Here is a 23,391-nt window from a genome sequence, read left to right on the forward strand (position 1 = left end):
AAGGAAGGAAGAGACTTGGTCTCCCCTTCTGGGGACTCAATCCTGTCTTACTCCCTTGGGCTCATTAGGTTTATCATGGGGAGGGAGCTTCAAAAGGGTTTGAAGAAAAATTTTCAACTTTATTTACCCTAGCATTTTAAAGTAGATCAGAAACGATTAGCAGGGACTTGTTAAGAAAATTCAGAGAATGATGATTTATTTGGTCTGGGGTATTTTTAAAAGCTCCCTAGGGACTCAACCAAAGTTGCACCCCTCTGATTTAAAGCGAAAAATCAGACACCAATGAGGAGGGCATTGATCCCACCTCCCCCTCCCCCCCCACACACCACCATTCTCCACATCGACTCCCCCACCCTCTACCCCACTCGGTTTTATTCTCCCAGGAAGAGAGTCACGTTTTCCTACCCTGTATTCTAGTTCAGGACATACAGAAAAGCTATTTTATTTAACGTCATACTCAGAGAAAACCCGACATTGGGACTTCAGTGGGCTGACCATACATCCCGTGTGTCCAGGTTGGCCCAGGTGTGTCCCTGTTGTCCTGGCGTGAGTATTAAGAGCTCTTCCTTGCTCTCCAGGGGTGTCCTGGTTTGGCTAATACACATATTCCATTCCCATGGGAAATGCAGCTGTTTTGCAGCTGGTCTCAGCTTCAGATGACTGCTGCAGATGAACTGGGAAACGAATACTTTTTTTTCCAAAACTTCATGATAAGGCAAGCCTGTTCTGGCAGGTTTCTCAGAAACTCCATTCCTAACTATGGGATTTTCGGCCTTTATTTAGACATAGTTGGGTGATGTTGTTGCCTTAATGCTCGCCCCTGTGTATCGGTCTCCCTTGTTACAGGACCTAGGAAAATTCCACAGTTGTCCCATCTTTATGACATCTGTATCGTGGCCTCACTGTCATTGTCACTTTCTCAACAGACAGTTTTGAAAATATCCTCTGGCGTCACTCTTTTGGCAGTTAGTGGGGAGTGAGGAGGAATGATTTATCATCGTGGAGCCCGTGCTTTGCTGAGCCAGACCAGGGTTTGTGACAGCGAAGCCGAGAAGCATTTTGAGAGGTTGTGCATTTCATGGGAGTGCTCTCCAGCTTAGGGCTATTCATCTAATAAATCACATCCTGAGCGCAGTTCCTATGTTCAATCACAGTACCATGGGGTGACAGGTTCTGTACACCGAAGGTCCACTCTTTAAAGGTTGCATCCTTTATTTCTAGTAAAATCAGTCTTTAAAAATTCAAAGGAGTGACTCTTCATGGTGGCATCAGGCAACTGGAAACCACGCCGTTTACCTGCCCAGCCTGCATGCCTCCACACCTGTCCCCTCTCCCCCCATGCTTTTCACTTTATATTTGCCCCTCATGAGGAATTTTCTGCCTTCACTGGAGCCCTACTCTGGAGCTTGGTCCTCCTTACCATGGTATGCCACAGGCAGAAGCCGCAGGACTGTGTGGAGAGGAGGAACCAGAGTATCTGTTTAATTTCCAAGAGCCTCGCCCATGATGTGGTTGTGTGGTGTTAGCTTTGGGAGAATGTGTGGCCATGTCTTCAGCGGTCAGCTGCACCCAAATCCAGAGCCTCCCATGGTGCCTTACCCATGAGTGTGGAAAGACTGTTTTTTCTCTGTAGCTGTCCGCTTGGCTCCCTGTCCTGGGATGCGAACTTGGCATTTGTTGGGTATGTCAGTCTCACTGTAACATTGATAAAAACTTCCTGCATTGTCTGTAGCTGTCAGGACTTTATCCTGCATCATTCATAAAAATGGTGGGACCAGTCCTTGTTACATTTTAGAATGGACAGGAGGACCCTGTTACTGTTGTTCTGTTTTAAGAAATGTCCTCTTATCTCTTGCCTTTTGGTTCCTATTTTTAAATTGCATTCCTCTTGAAAGAATACCTTTCTACTCAACATTCCTGTCTCAAAAGTCGAAATCAATAACTCCGATTTCATGAGAGATCATTTAACATCTATGACCCATTATGTCCTGCTCCAGACCAAGGAGCTCAGATTCTCAGAGGAGAGAACCCAGACATCACTGATGTTTAGAAGTACCACTGAAGATTCTTTGTGTACCCACAGTTGGTAAAGCGTAGGTCTAAAAAAAACTACATTTTCTGGTTTTTCTTCAGAAAGTGTCAGTAGATCTATCAGGCCTGTTTCCTCTTCAGATACATGATGTTGAATTTCTCCCAGCTAGTGGTAGTGACTTAATGTTTACCCATTCTGCCATCAGTCATGGAGGCAACCATATCTTCTGGCAAAAGAGACTCTCCTGTACTTCCTCCAGAACATCCCTTTGTGTTAGTCCTGGAGACTAGTCTGTAAGCTTCAGAAGAGAATTCAGCATGTGGAAATCACCATGATATTCTTTGTTAAATACAGAATCCGTGATGTTCTCTACATTCTTTTTTGCAAAATCTTTAGTACCCCTGAAGGTGCACTCATTTTCTGGGATTCAATGTGTCTGCTTCTGCACAGATTCTGATGAACACCCATGAGCTATTTTCACTCATTCATAAAGCCCATGCAATTTGATCATGTCCCCAGCAAGCAGCTCCGTGGGCTGCATTGAGTATGGAGTCTCTATACTCTCCTCTGAAACTGTCACTCTTCAGAGTGGGGACACTGATCTGATCTGACAGTCCTATTTATGTAGGTGCCTTTGATCAATAAACGTGGTAGATGCGTTAGGCATGAAAAATATACATTGGTAGACCACATGTTTTTAAGATGTCAATAAAGTAAAAATAATAAGAACCACTGTTGGTGAAATAGGTAAGCGCTCATTTTAGAAAGCACAATGTTCTGGTATGCCTGGGTGGCTCATTCAGTTAAGCATCTGCCTTTGGCTGGGGTCATGATCCCAGGGTCCTGACATCAAGTCCCGAGTCGGGCTCCTTGCTCAGTGGGAAGCCTGCTTCTCCCTCTGCCCACTGCTTCCTCTGCTTGTGCCTTCCCTCTCTCTCTCTCTTACAAAGAAATAAACAAAACCTTAAAAAAAAAAAAAAGGAAGCACTGTGTTCTAGGCATTGTCATAAGGACTTTATATGTATTAATACCAGTAATACTATTCTGATAGTTCTGGCGAATACTTCTGTAGTGCCCACCATGAGCCAGGCATTATTCTTGGTGCTCCACATCCTTGTCTCATTTATTCTCATAGCAAACCTTGTGAGATATATGCCAGAGAGGAAACTGAAGGTCAGAGAGGTCCAGTGACTTGCCAAAGTCACACAGTCACGAGTGGTCAGATCCCAGATGAAGCTACTTTTTTTTTTTTTTTTAAAGATTTTATTTATTTTTATTTATTTGACAGAGAGAGATCACAAGTAGACAGAGAGGCAGGCAGAGAGAGAGAGAGGGAAGCAGGCTCCCTGCGGAGCAGAGAGCCCGATGCGGGACTCGATCCCAGGACCCTGAGATCATGACCTGAGCCGAAGGCAGCGGCTTAACCCACTGAGCCACTCAGGCGCCCCCCAGATAAAGCTACTTTTAGGGCTCCCAAGTCTGTCCATGTGATGTTTGGATTCCATTTTATTTCTACTATTTCTTGATAAAAGGTCATCATGTTAGGAGAGTTCTGTCTTCCACCTCCCAAATCTCAAGAACTCTCAGGGAGGAAAGGATTGCTGGAAGGAGGCTCCTGGGGGTCCAGGCTCTGGGGACAGTGTGCTAGACTAGGACTTGGTGGAAAGTGAAAACAGGAACAGCAGACTCTGGGATGAGCAGTAGCGAGGCAGGATGGGGAAACCACTGTGGAGCTGTCTCCAAATGTGCCATTTCTCCAAATATGTCCTGAAGGGTTCAGGGGAAAATAGGAACTTCTTTAAGGGGTATGGGGTATCCCAGGAAGAAGCCAGGCTCTGCTTTGCTTCCAGAAAGCCTGGTTTACCTGAACTCTTGAGCAGAACCAGGCAGCAATGCTTAGTATCTAGGAGAGCACCACCTTTGGAACCCCAACTATCAGGCATCCTCTAGCATGCCAACAATTGCCTTTCCAGAAATACTGTCTCTGGGGAAATGCTTCAGCCTTGGATGCCATGTAGGGCTTGTGTTTGTTTTTGTTACTGCTTCAGCCAAGAAGATTGCGGGGGCGGGTGGAAGGAGCGCAGTATAGATGGCCAAACTGGTAAGAGAAGAGGTTACTCTCCATGAAAAGAGATGCTGTCAAGGCAAGGAGAGACCTTTTGGAAGGGGCAGGAAGGAGGTCTCTAAAGCAATTCAACTCCCTTTTTCCAAGCTGTGCAAGTTCTGGCTTCCAGGAAGGCAGAAGTGAGCCCTTCCAGGAAAAGGTTTCATATGGGCGGCCCCCAAGGCCACAAGGGTTTCTGAGAAACATAGTGGAGGTCATCAATTTAAGTGGTTGTTGCTAGCTGCTAAGGCATGGGGGAGGGCTCTGACCATTCCCTGCAGTCCCCGATTTACCTAGTTGTCTGCTTTCTAGGTTGGGGTCTGCTCTCTGGAACCAATCTGCTCTAAGACACAGAGTCCTGCAAACAGGTACTCTGTCACAGGACCATGTGAGGGACATCGTGAAGGTCACTCTTGCTGTTCTGGGGCTTTGACCACAGAAAGACAATTGAGATGGCTCAGACTTGATGACTACTGATCCTGAGACACGGACATGTGCTCCCAGGCACAGAGAACTTTGACTCACCCTTGAAGGTGCTGCTCTAGGTTATTGTGGGAAGGAAGGAGAGAGTCGGAGGTCCCCACATGACCCCTCCTTTGTCTTGGGCAGAATGGACCCCAGGGTTCTTGCATGCTCAGCAGCACCCAGTGAAGTCTGTTTTAATTTTGAAGAAGAGCATTTAAAACACCTCTTGAATAAAATTCAGAGATTGAAAAATTCAGTTTCAGATATTACTTTAATTCTTATTCTTTCCTTCACCAAGTGGGTCCAAAGGCTCTGAAAACACGTGGAGTCATCTTTGGGGCCAGCTGTCCCTGTCATTTCAGGAGGCTCAGCGGCTCTGCTGCTCCCTGACTCATAGGGGAGTGTGTGGGCGTGTCCACTGGTGTAAACTGAGTTCTGTTAGGAATGGGAACCAGGGTATGTCCGGCTCAGAACCATCCCAAAGGTGTCTGTAGGTGGTTTGCCGTAAGTGACTGCTGACTGAGGGGAGAGAATGAAATCTGAGTGGTGCTTCTCTCTCAAGTTGTTTGCCATGGGGCTGTGTCTCCTCCAAGGGGGCATCTTTTTCTCATTTGCACAAAGGCTGGGTTGGACTGAGTCTGCTCGTGCATCTTTCCAGGTTCTTGGAGTGAGATGGGCTATATAGATGAGGGGCTAAGGGCTAATGATTCCCAGGGAATCCCTGCCTTCCAGGAATGCCTCCTGTCCTGGAGCCTGGCTGTTCGTACTTGTTTCTCCTGCCGTGCCTGCTGCCCACCTCATGTGGCACCATTCCTCCTGCTCACAGGATGTCTACAGTGGGTCTCCAGGCCTTTTGTCCTGGCATCCCTCTTCGTTGCCTCTACCCAGCATTTTGCCAAACCTTTTCTCGTTCCTTCTTTGCTTTCCACACACAAAATAGTATCTTAAATTCGAAACTCAATTTGAGGGGCTCCTGATAAGCTTCCTTGATTAAATACATAGAAGATCAGTTTGCCCTGCGGAGTGGGGATGCTTCTGCACCACATGTCCCTGGGCCTTCAAAACAGATCACACCCACAAGAATTGTTCCTCCTGGCCACCAGGCCCCAGAACAGCTGGGATGCTTTCAGTTCTTTTCTTCGTGAGGAAATTTTTATTTATCCCCAAACACATATTTAGGGATTTAAAATAGAATTTTAGCAATTGAGTTGGGAAGGGCTCAGGAGGACGTAAGGAACCACAGCCCATTTCTCCTTGCCAGGTTCCAGCCTCCAGTGTTAGAGCAAGCCAGCTTCTTCAGAGAGCTCAGCCACTTGCAGGCCCGGCCAGTCAGTAGGGCCTCGGCATAGCCAACCGACCGTCAGAAGTGTCAGGTGCACCGCTGGGGCCAGCGTGCCGCAGACTGGAGCAGCTGGCTCCTGAGGTCCCCGGCCTGTGGCCCTCGAGCCTCCAGCTTCATCCCTGGCGGTTCCCAGCAAGCTAGACAAAGCCTCTTCTTCGCTCCTGATCTCCACTCCCTGGTTCCAGGCTCCGTCCTAGACATTGTTTAGGGCCCAGCTCAAGTGTCAGCCCCTCCAACCCTGACCCCCTCTGCCCCCAGGTGAGGTAGTTACTCGCTGCTGAGCGATTTCCCACAGGGGGCACACCGGCCATCATGCCAAACAGGTGTTTGCCTTCGGGAGATGCACTGTGCCTTATTCATCACTGTCATCCTGGGCGTGTTACATACATGAAAACAGGCATCTTCCCGGCTCTGTTTTGTCTCAAGGGAAATCTGAGCATGAACAGGTGCCTGCTGAGCCGGATCCCCTTCCCTTGCCCCCATTGCCACCCACCCCTGACTTCTGCAAAGCTGAGGGGGAGAGTGTGGAGGGCCTAGTCATCTCGGCCCCGGTACTTGTTGCTTTATCACCTCACAGACTCATTAGGCTCTGGTCATGTGCTAGCCCAGGGCCTACCCCCCCCCCCCCAGGGAGCACCCAGGTCAGCAGGGGAGCATACATGTGAGGGCTCTGTGAGGACACCTATCCCCTCTTTGGCCTCTGTGCCCGTTCACCCCTCATTCTTCTTGAGCAGGTTCCCTTTGGTTTCCCTTCCTTGGAAGGCCCTTCTTCACCTACCCAGTGGGCAGCCACCCGGTGTCTAAGTTCGGCAGGTGCTCTGTAGGTGGGGGCACAGGAGGGTGAAATGGTGGGAGGACCCTTGAGACGATGCCTCTGGGGATGCAGAGGGGCTGACTGGCCAACAACACAGGATTCTCCTTATCACTCTTGTCTTCTCCACATGTATACTGATGGTCTCCACCTCTGGGCTCACCAAGGTCATTCTGACACCTTGCAGCCTGCAGGAAAGGAGCGCTGAGAGGTTTTAGTTTTGTTTCCACTGTTTCTGTGGAAAAAAACAGGTTTTTTTTTCTTGCCAAATATCACATTTTTCCCAATTGAAGGAAAATCAATTTTATTTTGTAATGTGTCTGACTTGCGAAGTTCCATTGCTGACCCATGCTTGGCGGCTTCTCAGAGCTAGTCCTTGATCTCTTTCTTCTGTGCTGAGCAGTAGCCAGTCCTTTCCTGAGCTGAATCGGGGCCATTTGTTTTCATCTCTAAATAAGTAGTGAGTTTGCTTTTAATAATGAAACACAGAAAAGACGGAAGATGACGCATTAATCTTGGATTCTCCTTATTTTATCACCAAGAAAACTGCTGCAGATGGAAAAAGACAGGAGGTCATCGTCTTGGACCCCAAGAGGAGCAATGCCATTAATATTGGTCTGACAGTGCTGCCCCCTCCAAGAACAATTAAGATAGCCATTTTGAATTTTGATGAATATGCCTTAAACAAAGAAGGAATTGAGGTAAGAGAAGTTCTATCAAGCATTATTCGTGTTCTGTTAACGTGTCCCATATGTAAAACATTACTGTGTCCAATATGACTTTCTCCACAGGGTGGCTTGCCATTTTTCTGTTTCAGCCAGACTCTGAACAACATTAAAAATTCTCACATTTTATTTTGTTTTTTAAAGTTCTGGGTCGTGGGGGGAAGCCCCACTTGGCCTGTGAAGTTCAGTGAGCCTCACTCTCTGGTTCGTTTACTGCCTGCCTTCTGACCACGCTTCCACATCAGCTGTGGCAGAAGAGAGGACAACTTTCTGCGGGGGCTGGTGGGGGCTTCTTTCACGTCATTTCCAACCGTATGTGCTGAACGAACAGTTTCACAAATAGGGCTTTCGACGTGTGCTCACATCCTAGTGAATGACTTTGGTTCTCTCTTGGTGTTCATTGGAATATGTAAAGCTAGTTTGTGGGTTGATTAGCTGGAGAAGCCACGCCACCTGCGCCATTAGCTGTTGCTGGAGAGAGAGGGTCACTGGCTGGGACCACATGGCCTGCCAGGCTCGGTGCTCTTCTGCCACACCCCATTCTGTGTCCACCGTGGGCTGCATGTGGCAAGTTAAATCTCCTCTTCTAAAAACGAAGAGTGAGTGGGGCAAGTGGCCCATCACATAGGCTCCTCCGGATGGGCAGTATAGCTTGGGGCTCACTGGGTTGTCGTGGGGATGTGAGGACACTGCTTTGTGATGTTGGGTGACACCCACTCCATCCTTCCTGTTGGCAAGGAGGCCGGGATCCATTTAAAGCCTTCCCATAGTTGGGTTTCATTCATGTGCAGGGTTCTCTGAGGGACTGGAGAATGGGAAGGACCAGTGAAGACTGGCTGCAGAGGGAGAGCAAGCCCCTCAGAGAGGAAGGGCCCAGGACCATGGCGCAAGGCTCGTCCATGGCCCCAAGTGTGGGAAGGAGCATGGGGCCCATGGGACCAAGTGGGTCTGAACCCAGCAGATCAGGCATGCCTCTGTACTTTGGAAAGAAGAGGCCCCCTCAGGAAAAACTATGTTCCCAAAGGCTTATCCCAGGTTAGTAGTGTCCCTTCAAAATCCATGTCCTCCCACAAGCTCAGAATGTGACCTTATTTGGAAATAGGGTCTTGGCAGAGGCAATCAAGATAATGTCACATTCAATTAGGGTTGGTCCTACTGCAGGGACTGATGTCCATATAAGAAGAGGGAAGTTTGGGCAGAGAAACAGAGAGGGGAATGCCATCTTGTGAAGACCAGAACACAGGGACACACTTAGAACAGACTGCCATGCGATGACTGAGTTAGAGATGGGAGTTGATGTGTTTAGAAGCCAAGGGACACCAAGGATCGCCTGCAACTCCAGAAGCTAGGAAGAGATGAGGGGAGCCTTTGGAGAGAACGCTCCCCTGTGGACACCCTGATGTCAGACATGTAGTCTCTCAAACTGAAAGGATTCTGTTGTTTTAACCAAACAGCTTTGTAGTCCTCTGGCAACACTAGAAAACCACTGCGAGGCCTGAACTGCTCAACTCTGAGAAACACACACACACATACACACACCCTGTTCCAGGAGCTGGGCACAAGGAGGAGCATACATCTGCTTTCTGCTTGGAGAGGAAATGGAGCCCCGAGCCCTGGAGTTCATCCAGGCAGCCAAGCAGGGGAATCTGCCTAGGTGGGCAGCCAAGGAGTGTGAACATGCAGCCGACTGAGGCAGGAGAGAGCCGGTGACAGCAGGCAGGTACAGAGAGGAACACTAAGGCAGCTGCTGGACAGTGAGAAGGCGGCAGGCCAGGCCTCAGTGTGAGGCAGTCCCTCTTTGGGGCCCCCACAGAAGTGAGGAAAGAGAAGAGCATTGGCTGGCCCCTTGGCAGGTGGGAGCCGCCAGCCCGGAAGAACCCAGCGCAGCATGTCTTTCATCAGGATGAGCTACGTGGTAGGGCCAAGCACACGTGCCAGCCGTCCTGTTGACTTAGCAGTGTCCTTTGGAGGCTGCAAAAGCTTCAGATTCATACAAAGAGAGGCTTCAAATGCAGCCAGAGCCAGCCTGATGGAAGGGAAAAATGACCTCTTCCCGTTACAAATATTTCCCCTTCTTGTCATGAGAACTTGAAAGTCTGTCAGGAAAGACTGATTCCTTTGGGTTTTGCCTTTGTTCTTTCCTGAAATATAGCTCTGTGGGTAGGGAAAGTTTCAGATAATAAGTTACTTCGATTTTAGAAGAACGCAAATTACTTTTTTTCCTGAGTGGTTTCCAGTGAGGACCTTTTCGATCCAGGAAGGAGCAATGATAATAACAGTAGTGCCGCTGAGGGCTACGGGAACAACAATGCGGCACTATATGTGACTTCTGTGACTTTCTTCCTGTGGGCCAGGTGCAGGCCAGGTGCTCTACACAGATGCTCATGAGGTACAACTATTAGGTTCTCCATCTTGAAGATGTGGAGAGAGAGTCCCAGTTTCAGTCAGGGCCCAGGCTCATGTGACAAAAAGAACAAGAGGGAATCTGAAAGGTTAGGGAGAAGACTCCCAAGGCCAGCCGTCGGCCTCACAGCGCCACCTACAGGGCTCCCCTGGAGGTAGCCGATGTGCGTAATGGTTACAGCAGGAGGACGCAGCCATAGAACCACTGCTGAACCCTTCTGGGCATTAGTTGTGTCCTGAGTGCTCAGTCAGTGCACCCTACGCACAACACCAGAGGGGGGCGGCACATTTTTTTTTTTTTTTTTTAATCACAGTGTTTATCTAAACGGGGTTCTCAATTGTGTCACTATTGACATTCTGGATTAGATGGTTGTTGTCCCCTATGTCGTAGGATGGTTAGTCCCTGGCCTCCACCCAAAGAGGCCAGTGGTACCTCCCCAGTGGTGACAACCAAATATATTTCCAGCTTTGTCAGAAGTGCCCTGGGGACAAAAATCCCTGTGAGAATATCCAATCTGAAGGCTGCCCATGTGAATCCAGGGGCCATGTCTATTTTTCTTTCTTTCTTTCCTTCTTTCTTTTAGATTTTATGTATTTATTTGAAAGACAGCGAGAACACAAGCAGGAAGGAAGGGGGGAGGGATAGAGGGAGAAGCAGACTCCCTGCTGAGTAGGGAGTCTGGCCAATCAGGGCTCAATCCTAGGACCCTGAGACCATGACCTGAGCCAAAGGCAGTTGCTTAACCGACTGAGCCACCCAGGTGACCCAGGGACCATGTATATTTTTCAGTTCTGGTCTGTCATGCTGAAGAGTCCAGTGGAAACTGGACACACTCATCGGTCACCTGCCACCTCTGGTCATTGAGCTCCCAGACCTGAGTGGGCATAACTGGTCTAGATCCATGTCCTGAGCCACTACCCAGAACTTACTCTCTAGGCTTGTTGTTCAAGAGCTAAGTCAGGACTGAGAAGAGATGGAAGTCATATACTTACAGATCTTTCTTAATAAGATTTCCAGCTAATGCCTGAAGGGCCTTTTGCCAAACAAGCTGTCTGCTTCTTGGATGCAGGCACTGTAGCATGGTACCATGGCTTAATGGGGCCATTTGAAACCTCTGTGTACCAAATGTGATTACGATGGATTAAATTACATCCTGTGGCTTTGCTTAGCAACCCAGTGATATGTATCTGGCTTTGTCACGAAAACCTGAGAGAGTGCTTAACTAACTTCATTAAGGAAGTAATCTTTCGTAAAAGCATTAAACTTTAGAGCACATTTCGGGTCCATCTCTAAGTAGTATTCATGGTATTTTTCCAAATAAAGCATGCTGTCAGCTTATCATAAATGAAGTATTAAGGGTTTTCCTCTTTTTCTCTTGCTTTCCTAACTTCTGTCATAGGTATCTACAGAGGGTAGTACAATTGGTTGGCCCCAAATGATACTCACCTCGACTCACTTTGGTTGCCAGGGCTGCCAGCTTCCTAGGAACCGAAAGTCCCTTTGGTCACATACACAAAACCAGAGCACATTTTCAGGCCGTGTGTGCTGTGTCGCCCCCATTCGAGTGGGCGCTGGACACACGGATGAGCCCAGGCCTAGGAGCCGTGGTCACTCAGCGAGGCCGGGGAACTAGAATGTCCCTGCGGCTGGGTGCCTTAGCCACGCTGGTGGTTCTGCCTTTCTGGCTGAATGGCCACAGGTCATGAAAATGGTGCTGGGAAAGTAGAAGAAGCCCCCTTGGTGGCTCTCCAGCTCTGCCTCAGCTGATCGAGTTGACCTTCAGGCAAAGCACTTGACCTGCGAATTTGATGCGACCATTTCCTCCCCGAATGCCTCACTGAGGAGTCACAAAAATGAAGGAAAAGATAATCAAGATACTTTGAGAAGAAAGGGAAGAAATCCCTGCATGAGAATAAGTGCATGAATAGAGAACCATGGACTCATGAGGTTACGTGGGTTGTGCACAGCCAACCCCAGCTCTAGGACCCCAGCTTTCTGCTGTTGTCTCCAAAATCTCCGGGCTAGATTCTCATCCAGAGCTCTAGCCAGGTCCTGCTCGAAACTCATGGGGCAGAACAGTTCCTCATGATAGTCTTATCTGCAGGTGAATGACATGGCCAACCCCAAAAGCCTTTGGGTTCATAAAAGATGAGACCGCTCTATTTCTCTCTGGACTCAGTTTTGAGATAACCAAGCAAGGTAACTTAGAGCAATGCTGGTGGGACACCGTCTGGGAGAAAGCAAAAGAGGAAAACAAACACGGAGATTATTACATAGTGGTTTTGTTTGATGTCTTTTTCCCTGTGAAACCAAATGGTGATCATAAAGTCATCAGTAAATTCACAGACATGGTAGAAGAACGAATTAAAGGTAACTCTTCCCACTCAGCCCTAGTCAACCTCTCCTTGAAAGGGCCATCGGCTCACCGAAGGTGGCTTCAACCCACCATTTCCCCATCTTACAGCTATTTTTATTGCCAGGGATGTGTTAAAAAAAAATAAAGTGAAATAAACTGACAGATGGCAACCTCATAAATCTTCAGTGGTGAACAAATGGTTTAAATTAGTCAGAGAAGTAAAAAACAAAAGTAAGAGTGTGTGATTACTTTCCCAAAGGAAAGAAACAGCTAAAATCATTGCAGGAAAATGCCTTCTGAGGAAGGGGGGGAAAGGTGTTGACAATTTTCTGTTTTGGAATTCTCGTACATTCTTCAAGCAATTTAAGCAGTAAGAAAATTAAAATACAGATTCAGCTCTTGCTTTGAAGGCTGGTTCAGTTCAGATCCTGGATGTTTTTTAAGGGGTGACATCTGCTCAGATTGTTTTGGTTATTTTTTAACACCATCTGTGTGGACAGGTGGGAGCGAGAGCATTGTTGCCGACTGTGTGCCCGGATGCTCAGATTCCGCCCACACTGTGTTAAGGCCACAGTGAAGGGAATGGTGGCTCCCTTCTGCAGCATCACCGTGACCAAAGCATGGAACACGTGTCTTCAGTGCAGTCTGGCATCACTGGCTTCTAAGAAACTATAGAGATGACCAGCCCTGGGGACTCTCGGCAGACCCAGGATGCCAGACACCCCACCCAGACAGATCCCAAATCAGTCACATGAATGTTTGCATGGATTAGGCTGTCTTGTTCAGTTTTTTAATTTTATTTTGAATTTTTGCATTAACATAAAGGCAAATTGAGTTGTTTTGGTTCTAGGACTTTTAAAGTCTATAAAATCACGTAGTGACCACTATAGTCAGGATTCAGATCCATCCTGTGTCCCAGAATAGGTCTTATGCTAGCTCTTTCTAGTCATACCCATTCACCCACCTGTAGCCTCTGGTGACCATTGATCTCTTCCTTGCCTATGGTTTTGTCTTTTCGAGAATGTCACATAAATGGAACCATGCAGTGTAACCTTTTGAGAGCGGCTGCTTTCACTTAGCATAATGGATGATTTGAGATTCATCCAAGTTGTTCTGTGTAGCTAGAGTTGGTCCTTTTTGTATCGCTGAGCACCTCTGCATTACAAGGATGTACCATGGTTAGTCTGTTCATCTGTCCAAGGATCATGTAGCTTGACCTGGTTTTTGGCACTTGTGAATAAAGCTGCTACAGACACATACAGGTTTTTATGTGAACATTAGTTTTCATTGTTGTGGGGTCAACAGCTACAAATGGAATTGCTGGGTCATATGGTAAATCTGTGCTTAACGGGTTTGAGGAACTATAGTTTAGTCTCTGTTCTCTTCACAGTGTCTTTCACAGAGGAAAAGGTTTTTTATCTTGGTTGAAGTTCAATTTCTAAACCTATTCATTTTTGCCATCGTGTCTAAGAGTTCATTGCCTTAACATGGGTCACAAAAATTTCCTTCTGTGTTTCCTTTTAAAAGTTTTGTAGTGTGACCTTTGACTTTAAGATCTGTGATCCCTTTTTAGTTAATTTATGTGTAATGTTTAAGGTTTAAGATTCAATTTTTTTTCTTTTTTTTACATATAGATTCCAGTTCCAACACCACTTGTTAAAAATACTATCCTTTCTCTAGTGAACTGTCTTTGTACACTGGGCTGTATTTGTGTCTTCTCTTTCCAGACTCCCTGTATTGACCCACTGATCCGTGTGTGTTTCCCATGCCTGTATCACACTGTCTTGTTCCTGTAGCTGTTTAGTAGACCTTACCCATTTCCAAATGTTTTTGGTTCATCCGTTTTGCCGTATAACTTTTTATTTTAATAAGAAATGTGAATCTTTTTTTTTTAATTTAAAGACTTTATTTCTTTGACAGATAGAGAACATAAGTAGGCAGAGAGACAGGCGGGGGGGCGGGGAAGCAGGCTCCCCGCTGAGCAGAGAACCTGACGTGGGGCTCGATCCCAGGATCCTGAGATCATGACCCGAGCCGAAGACAGAGGCTTTAACCCATGGAGCCACCCAGGTGCCCTGCCATATAACTTTTTAGAACCAGCTTGTCTATATCCATGAAAAATCCATGATGGTGTTTCTATTGGAATTTAGTTAGATTTATAGATCAGTTTAGGGAAAATTAATCTTGAATATATTGAACCTTTCAATCTGGGAGCACCGTATACATCCAATTTATTTAGGTTGTCTCTGATCGCTTTCACAAGCATTTTTACTTTCCAGCATACAGATCCTGCATATGATTGGTTAGATTTATTCTTAAATATTTTATTATAAGTAGTACTTTTTTTAAAATTTCAGTTTGTAACTGTTTACTATCAATATAGAAATAAAATGGTTTTAATGTATTAACGTTAAATCATATGATATTGTTAAACTCAGTTTTACAAATTTTTTGTAGATTCCTCAAAATTTTTTACATAGACAATTATTCTGTCTATAATAGACATAGTTTTGCTTTTTCCTTTCTGATTTATAAGTCTTTTTTAAGTTTTATAAACCCTGTCCTGTTCCTGCTTCCCTCTCACTCTCTCTGCCTACTTTAAAGAAATTTACTTTAAGGAAAGAGATAAAGAGAGCATTTTAAAGTAAATGAATATGAATTTAGAGTCTACCTGATAACCTTTTTTTTCTACAGTATTTGGTTTATACTGATGACAGAGTCTCTTTACTACCTGTTTGGAAAATCACAGTATGATTTCGGCAACATCAGAGGGCTGGGACAGGGTCCATCACTAAGAATATACTACATTGTCCCATCTTTCCAGAAAATTCTAACTATGATTCCCACCGAGGAAGAGAAGCAGAAGATCCAGGAAGCGCAGCTGGCCAACCCTGACGTGCCACTGGGCAGTGCGGAGCAGTTCCTCCTCACGCTCTCCTCCATCAATGAGCTCTCAGCTCGGCTCCACCTCTGGGCATTCAAAATGGATTACGAAACAACAGAAAAGGTACACACTTAAGAAGGGAGTTAGCCAACCCTCACCCGCAGTGTTGAGAAAGTCAGTTTTTTATTGGTGACGGTAGTGAAGTATCATTCTTGAGTGAGGGTTTGAAGGGCAAGTTGAAGATAATGAGGTTGTAGCTACACTAAGTGATTGGTCATGGCAGTGAGATCTTTTTCTCCAGGGGCTGCCTGGCCCCTTCTGGCACCCTTGCTTGAGAGTCCCAGATGACTGGTTAAGAAAAAATTAAATTTTCTGACTGTTTAACTCATTGTAATAATTTGGAAAATGTAGAAATGCACTAAATAGAAAGGGACTTCTAGTCCTTCCACCTGATGACAGTCACCTACAGTGCCATTGACTGTGGCAACTGGCCTGGCAGAGTCACGTTGAGAGAGTATCTCTGTAGGAAGTTGAGGGCAAACCACTCTAAGAGGTTGAGAGGGGACTAGAAGGAAAGGGACCTTAACAGTGACGGCATGGGAAGACTCATCTGAGTGAGCAGTGTGGAAGGAGCTGTGTCTTCTAGACTGGGGAAATGGGAGTATTTTTACAGGCTGAGCAGAAGGAAGCAGTAGAGAGGAAAGAGTTGGAAGGTGAGCTGGAATGAGCTTAATTGAGAGGAAGTGCCCAAAGGGGACAGATCAAAAGCATAAGAGAGCCTATGGGATCTCCAGCCTCTGGCAAAGGAGGCGGCAGGGTTTATCCTAAGGACCAGATAGGTGGCAGTGGGTGTAGGTGTAGGGGCATCAAGAGAGAACCATGGTGTTTGAATTCATTCAGAAATCAAGTGAGGAGGAAGAGATATAGGACTGCTGAGGTGACTTGATGTGATGTGGTCTCAATACCATTGTGGAAGTCTGAGAGAGTGGGAGTTATGAAGGCAGTAGCAGAAATGAGGTTGGCAGTCTTCTAGAAAGTAACCAGGGCTAAGAGGTGGCCAGCCACAGAGTGCCCACAGGGGAGGTTGGGAAACCTGACGGGTCCAGGGACAGTGAGGGACAGTTCCTGGTGACATCTGCCTAGAAGAGGAAAGTGAAGAGGAAGACTGGTCCAAATGCTGAAGGTACATGTGAAGGAAGTAGAGAAGCGGGGAGAGTGGTCTAAGGGTCCTGCCTGAGCTTGGCAGATGGGCAGGAACAGGGGAAGACTTGTCACCCCAGCACAGGTGGCCATATGTTCCCATTTGGTCTCCACTCAGGAGACTTTGAGACCTAGACTGCCCTGCTGCCTCTTGGCACTTTTCCATACCTACGAGAATGGGCCCGCCACATGGGACTGCCTTACACCAAGGAGAACTCCACTGTGGTTACCCTGTACAAAAGTTAAAAAGGATAAAGTAAAGCCAAAATGTGCATTCTTTATCATCACCTTGTAACTTTTTGTGATTGAAAGGAAGTGGCAGAACCACTTTTGGATCTGAAGGAAGGAATAGACCAACTGGAGAACAATAAAACCTTGGGCTTTATCCTGTCTACTCTCTTAGCCATTGGGAACTTTCTAAACGGAACTAATGTAAGTGTCTTATATCCCTTATTGTCCTACCTCCCTTGTCATAAAATCCCTGCCCTTCATTTGCTGAGGGAGGTTGTACCTCTGGTCCTCCAAAGCACAAATGAAGCAACTTTTGTATTTTCTTTCTGGAAAATCTAGAAGGAATTTTGTCCTTAACTTATCGTGGCCTATTTATTTGAGTCTGTGTCTTGAAACTAAATAAGAAAATTTAGAAAAGTAAGCACCCTGTTCCTTATGAAGCTTGGCTACTCTCAGAACTGACATTGGAAAGAATTTCTTCCACCTCCCTCCCCCATTTTTTCCTAAACTTATCACTCAAGTATTTGTACTTAGGCACATTATAAACCAACTTTAAAAAAAAAAATGGCCTGTCTTTGGTCAAGAAGTAGAAAAGTAGAGGACAGAGAGAGAAAGAAGTTGTAGATACCCAGATGGGGAGACCCAGCCCCACAGCTCCCTGACTTAGGGGTAGAGGCCTGGGACAGCTCGTGGCTGATGGCTGTGGTGGGAAAGGGCTGGAGGCTTATTTCACACTCAGTTGTGGCTTGTCTATACGTGATCTGAGCATGTGGCCTGAGAAGTTCTGGTCACAGAGGAACTAAATATTAGGGCACCCCCAACAGGGCATTGATTCTAGCCATTTGCGCCTTTCTGTATAAAACTTATTCTTGTCCTTTATCTAATGTTTACCACACAGGCCAAAGCGTTTGAGTTAAGCTACCTCGAGAAGGTTCCAGAAGTCAAAGACACCGTGCACAAGCAGTCACTTCTCCACCACGTGTGCACCATGGTGGTGGAAAACTTCCCAGACAGCTCTGATCTGTATTCCGAGATCGGAGCCGTCACCAGGTCAGCCAAGGTACGTCCGTGGGCAGAGAGGAGCGGGCCGTGCCTTTCCCTCAGCTGTTGGATCTTTGTCAGTCGTCTCTGAGGAGCACAGACTCTATTAAGCAAAAACGTCCAAGGGCAGCCGCTGCTCTAGGGTTTGTGGCTATGACTTGTCTGATGTCGTTCCCAGTGGACTTTTAAGATCCTTTTGCCATCTCCGGGTGTCTGTCAGATTCTTTTTATTTTTTTATTTTTTTTATTTTTATTTTTTTAAAGATTTTATTTAGTCATTTGACAGAAAGAGATCACAAGTAGACAGAGAAGCAGGCAGAGAGAGAGAGAGAGGGAAGCAGGCTCCCCGCTGAGCAGAGAGCCTATGCGGGACTCGATCCCAGGACCCTGAGATCATGACCTGAGCCGAAGGCAGAGGCTTTAACCCACTGAGCCACCCAGGCGCCCCTGTCTGTCAGATTCTTTCCTGAGGTATGTGAGGCAGGTCTGCCGTCCCGGTCCCAGGTCCTGCACCCGCTCTGGAGCAGTGTTCCTCTCCAGGCCTGGATTCTCCCGAGCATGGAAACTTCTCCACTGGCGTTTGGTGGGCACAAATGTCACAACAATGCAGTTTGGCTCCTCCTCAGAATTCCATAGGACCCTGCGGTGAGGCATGGAGTCAGCAAACGGAGGGCACCTGGCCTTTTCTGCGCACCCATAGATTGGCTGGCTCTTCCTATGATCTTACACAGAGGGACCAGTTGACAGGGCTGTAAACTGTATGCAGTTCTGGCCCCCGGCTGCAGACTCTTACACTGAGTGCACAGTTAAAATCTTCCTGAACTTGTGGTTTATTAGAACAGAGACAGTGGCACTAGCAGGACACCCAGCTTCCCCACTTGCAGGAGCATCACTGAGGCTGAACTACCCTCGGGGAGTCCCCAGCACAGCAGGGCTGGACGATGAGAGGGTCTCAGGAGCAGCAGGAGACGCTGGGGGAAGAGCTGAATAGGGCAACAGGGGTCAAGTCAGTGTGAGGGAAACTCCTGGAAGCCCAGCCTGGGCAGGTCGAGGAGCTTAAAGCAGATGACCTTTAGCTCTGGGACACTCTGGACCCTTGTAGAAGAACAGGAAAGAGAGTAGTGGGCAGTGGGGAAGGGGCCTTGTCGGAGTCTCCTTCATGGAACTCAATCTTGCCACTTTCTCCCACAGAACTGGCTTGTGGGGCCACAGGGGCTGGGACCCTTCTTTACCGCCCTTGGGAGCAACAGGCAGGCAGCTGCCAGTTGCAGCAAGCAGGGGGCCCTGGGCCAGCCTGACAGTGGGCCTGCCTTGTGGCAGAAGGAGGCATGGCCGGCCGGCAATCCCCCAGCTGTAAGAGCTGACCACAGGCTTCTGAGAACACGGACTCCTTTACTTCCCAGCACCCTTCCTGTGTTTACTCTGTGCCAGGCACTGTTCTGAAGTCTTTTCAAACAGCACGTCAGGATCCTAACCAAGACGAGAGGCCCCTCTGCGTGTCACAGCTGGGGGACCTCCAATGGCTGCTCTGACACCCACTGTGAGCACCTTCCCAGAAGGCAGTTTGTTAGGAATACCTCCCTCTGAGACAGGGTCTGCTGCGAGGCTAGAGTCATCATTGTCCTGTTTCCCGACCCACACTGAACAAGTCCGTTCCTTAGTCGTCTGTGGTCCTTTGTTCTTCCCCGGGGCCGCCTTCTAGGTGGAGGCCGCCTAGGACTAAAGTAGCCTGACCGAGGAGTCTGGCCCCCAGGCTGGCCCCCAGTGACAGCACCCACCCCCACCCGACCCCTAGGATCAGACCTTTCCCAAAGGGTGTTCAGTTTTTAGTTAAGTAATAATGAAACAACGTAGCCTTATGCCAAGATTGGCTACACAAGCCACAAGTGTGGGTCAATTTTCTCGACTAACTGTGGCAGTTGTTAAAGATGACTATTGACTCAGCTCCTTGTGACTTGCAAGAGGGCATCTACGGCTTCTCAACCTTTCCTCCCAAAGCTTTTTGGGGTATTGAGGGGTCCTTCTGTGTAGATGGGCACCAGATAAGCCTCAGGAAGCCCTGACCCTCTGTGCCTTCACTCCATCCCCTGGTATGTCACTTGTGGGGCTTAGCACTGCCGCCGCCAAGAGCCAGGTTGCTCTGGCGTGGGTGGGATAACCGCGTCCCTGAGCTGTCCCACAGTGTCCCAGTCTGACTTGATAAGGTAGGACCTTGCTTCAGAGCACAGCTCGTGGTTCTTCCCACACACAAAAGCGGCCCCTGTGGATCTGTTCTCAGGCAAGTACTTCCTTCTCTAAGATGGCGGCCAGGCCAACTCTGTTCCTGGGGTGGGATTTTTTAGGGGCAAATCAAGGCTCACAGTGTGCTGGTTGAGAGCTTGGACTTGAGCCAGAGAGATTTGGGTTCAGATCCCAGTTCCACTGCTTAGAGCTGTGTGGTCTCTCACAAGAGACTTCACCGCTCTGTGCATCCGTTTGTCTCCTCCCAAGTGGAACCAGGAAGAGAACCCGAGGTCAGGGACTAATTGTGAAGACTCAGGTCGCCTGTGCCCATGGCCTCCGGCCAGGCAGCAGCTGGGGGAGGCCGCCTTCCAACCCCCGTCCAGAGAAGCTACATGAAGCTCCGCCCTCAAAGTGCTCTTCACCAGAAGCCTCCCCACCTGGCTTCTGCTGGCAGTGGGTCAGTTTCTTCTGCCCCAACCTTAAGGGCTCATGGTAGACAATCCTCCCCAGAAAACCATCTCTTGGGGCGCCTGGGTGGCTCAGTGGGTTAAGCTGCTGCCTTCAGCTCAGGTCATGATCTCAGGGTCCTGGGATCAAGTCCCACATCAGGCTCTCCGCTCAGCAGGGAGCCTGCTTCCCTCTCTCTCTCTCTGCCTGCCTCTCTATCTGCTTGTGATCTCTTTCTGTCAAATAAATAAATAAAATCTTAAAAAAAAAAAAAAAGAAAAAGAAAAACCATCTCTTACTGGGCGTCTGAGGCTGCTCTGTGCCCACTGCCTCGCTGGCCGAACGTCACCTGGTTAGGTGGGGTGCTGCTTCTCGGTGCCTGTCTGAGCGGAACTGAGCTTTTTTTATGGTGTCTCAGGGAGCTGCCAGGTGCAAATGAGGACAGAGCCAAAGAGTTAGGATTAGACGTCTTACAATTGGCTTAAAATCTCCTAGACGTTACTTGTTAGTCCCAGGTCATCTGGTCTTTTCTAGACTGAACTATTGAGTTCTTTTCTGAATCTCCATTTTTTCCCCCTCTTGGCTGAACACTTAATCTTTTTTTTTCTCAGCTCTACTACATCTTAGGAAAGTGAAGCTTTTTCTACTCTGGACCCAGAATTCCTCTGGTCTCAGGAAAATCATTTTTCTCGGAGTCACACGAACCCCCTGCTTACCTGAATCCTGGGGCTCTGCCTAAACTTGCATTCTGTTTCTGGCTCTTCAGCACCTAAGAAACCCAGGACTTGTGATGTCTTGCCTGGCCCTCAGGGCATCCCTTGTGCTCAGCTTGGCTTCATCCCCTCTGGTGATAGATCCTTCTACCTTCCTTGACTTGATCCCCTCCATTGTCTCGTGGAGGGCAGGACCACTCAGATCCAGGCTCACTTTTTTTTTTTTAATTTCTTTTCAGTGTACAGAATTCATTGTTTATGCACCACATCCAGTGCTCCATGCAATACGTGCCCTCCTTAATACTCACCACCAGGCTCACCCAAGTTCCCACCCCCACCCCTTCAAAACCCTCAGGTTGTTTTTCAGAGTCCATAGTCTCTCATGGTTCATTTTCCCCTCCAATTTCCCTCAACTCCTTTCTCCTCTCCATCTCCTCATGTCCTCCGTGTTATTTCTTATGCTCCACAAATAAGTGAAACCATATGATAATTGACTCTCTCTCTGCTTGATTTATTTCACTCAGCATAATCTCTTCCAGTCCCATCCACGTTGATTCAAAAGTTGGGTATTCATCCTTTCTGATGGAGACATAATACTCCGTAGTGTATATGGACCATATCTTCCTTATCGATTCATCCATTGAAGGGCATCTTGGTTCTTTCCACAGTTTGGCGAATATGGCCATTGCTGCTAGGAACACTGGGGTGCATATGACCCTTCTTTTCACTACATCTGTATCTTTGGGGTAAATACCCAGTAGTGCAATTACAGGGTCATAGGGAAGCTCTATTTTTAATTTCTTAAGGAATCTCCACACTGTTCTCCAAATTGGCTACACCAACTTGCATTCCCATCAACATGTAAGAGGGTTCCCCTTTCTCCACATCCTCCAACACACATTATTTCCTGTCTGGTTAATTTTGGCCATTCTAACTGGTGTAAGGTGGTATCTCAGTGTGGTTTTGATTTGAATCTCCCTGATGGCTAGTGATGAAAGGCAAAGGAAACAAAAGCAAAAATGAATTTTTGAGACATCATCAAGATCAAAAGCTCCTGCACAGCAAAGGAAACAGTTAACAAAACAAAGAGGCAACCCACGGAATGGGAGAAGATATTTGCAAATGACAGTATAGAAAGAAGACTGATATCCAGGATCTATAAAGAACTTCTCAAGCTCAGCACACACAAAACAGATAATCATGTCAAGAAATGGGCAGAAGACATGAACAGACACTTCTCCAAAGAAGACATACAAATGGCTATCCAGGCTTACTCTTAACCTCTGTCGTCTAAGCAATGGCAGCTCATCTCCATGCATCTGCTTTCTCCTTCTGACCTTGATTTGCCCAGCATTCCTCTTCTCCCACCATGTCCCACTGTGCTTCGACTTCTCTGTCCTCAGTCTCCTCCCTAAAGCTCACCATTTTATGTGTTTCTGCCTCCTCTCCTTGCCTTCTCAGTTTCTTTCCCCGGTCCCACAGCTGTCTGTATTAAATGTTCTCGAGTGCATTTTTTTCTATGACAAACTCTTTGATTCACATAATTTCTAGTCTAGAAATTCAGTAAAAGCCTTACTTTAGAAAGCCTCAGCTCGGGCTACCTCAGTTAATCCAGACGTCCTCACTTCCCTGAAGAGCACAGCAGGGGCCGCGTCACATCTGTTCTTTGCACACACGGCTTGCATCTGCCAGCAAGACCTCTCTCTCTCTCTCTTTCTCATGCACATGCACACGCATGCCTGCATGCCCGCTGGGTTCTGTACCTCCTCAGTGTTTGGTCTGTACACCTGTCTGTACAGCGAGTCTCCTTGTGTGAGATCAGCTTAGTCTCATTCAACATCCATCTCTGCATTCTCAGCACCTGGCATAGGAACCGACACACACTGGTTTCTCCACGGGCGTGGGTCGAATAAATGAATGGGGGGGGGAAATAAAATTTGTCACACAGTGTAAAAGAGATCACTGTGAAGAGACGCTGTCTGCCCCTGAACAGACCGTCTCCCCATATCAGAACTGCCCTGTATGACTGGTATGTTCCTATAACCCTCAGTGAAAAAAATCATCTCTTAAGAACAGGAGTGCTCTGAGAAATTTTATGAGACATATGCTCAGTTCATCTTGTACCAGAGTTCCTTGATACCATGTTTTAATTTATAGTTCCCAAAGACTTTCCTAAGATTTCTTTCCAAATATTAGGGTGGGGGGATGGAGAAAAGAGTGATATTTGCACTGGGTTCATTTGGAGAATAGTTTTATCACTAGATAATTTGATGTCAAGATAATGACAGATACACATGTGGGTAATTTTTAAGCCCTCAACATGTTTGCATTGCAAGATGTAAATTTGGTTTTGATGTTTATTTCTCCCTAGAGGCAGTTGAGTTTCCTGGTTCAGGTTGGTGTCCAGCGGTTT

The 23,391-nt window shown here is 47.3% G+C and overlaps 1 protein-coding gene across 6 annotated transcripts in view; it reads left to right on the plus strand.

Moving 5' to 3' along the window:
• FHOD3 (formin homology 2 domain containing 3) overlaps positions 1 to 23,391 on the plus strand; it is a 459,983-nt gene that overhangs the window by 403,201 nt on the left and 33,391 nt on the right. For all 6 annotated transcript variants that reach the window (XM_046025395.1, XM_046025389.1, XM_046025392.1 and 3 more), the window contains 4 exons: positions 7,297 to 7,455; positions 15,064 to 15,246; positions 16,636 to 16,755; positions 17,453 to 17,614. In XM_046025395.1, coding sequence (XP_045881351.1) covers positions 7,297 to 7,455; positions 15,064 to 15,246; positions 16,636 to 16,755; positions 17,453 to 17,614 — 624 coding nt within the window. The remainder of the gene's footprint in view (positions 1 to 7,296; positions 7,456 to 15,063; positions 15,247 to 16,635; positions 16,756 to 17,452; positions 17,615 to 23,391) is intronic.

Source organism: Meles meles, chromosome 12, assembly GCF_922984935.1.
Source record: "Meles meles chromosome 12, mMelMel3.1 paternal haplotype, whole genome shotgun sequence".
NCBI lineage: Eukaryota > Metazoa > Chordata > Mammalia > Carnivora > Mustelidae > Meles > Meles meles.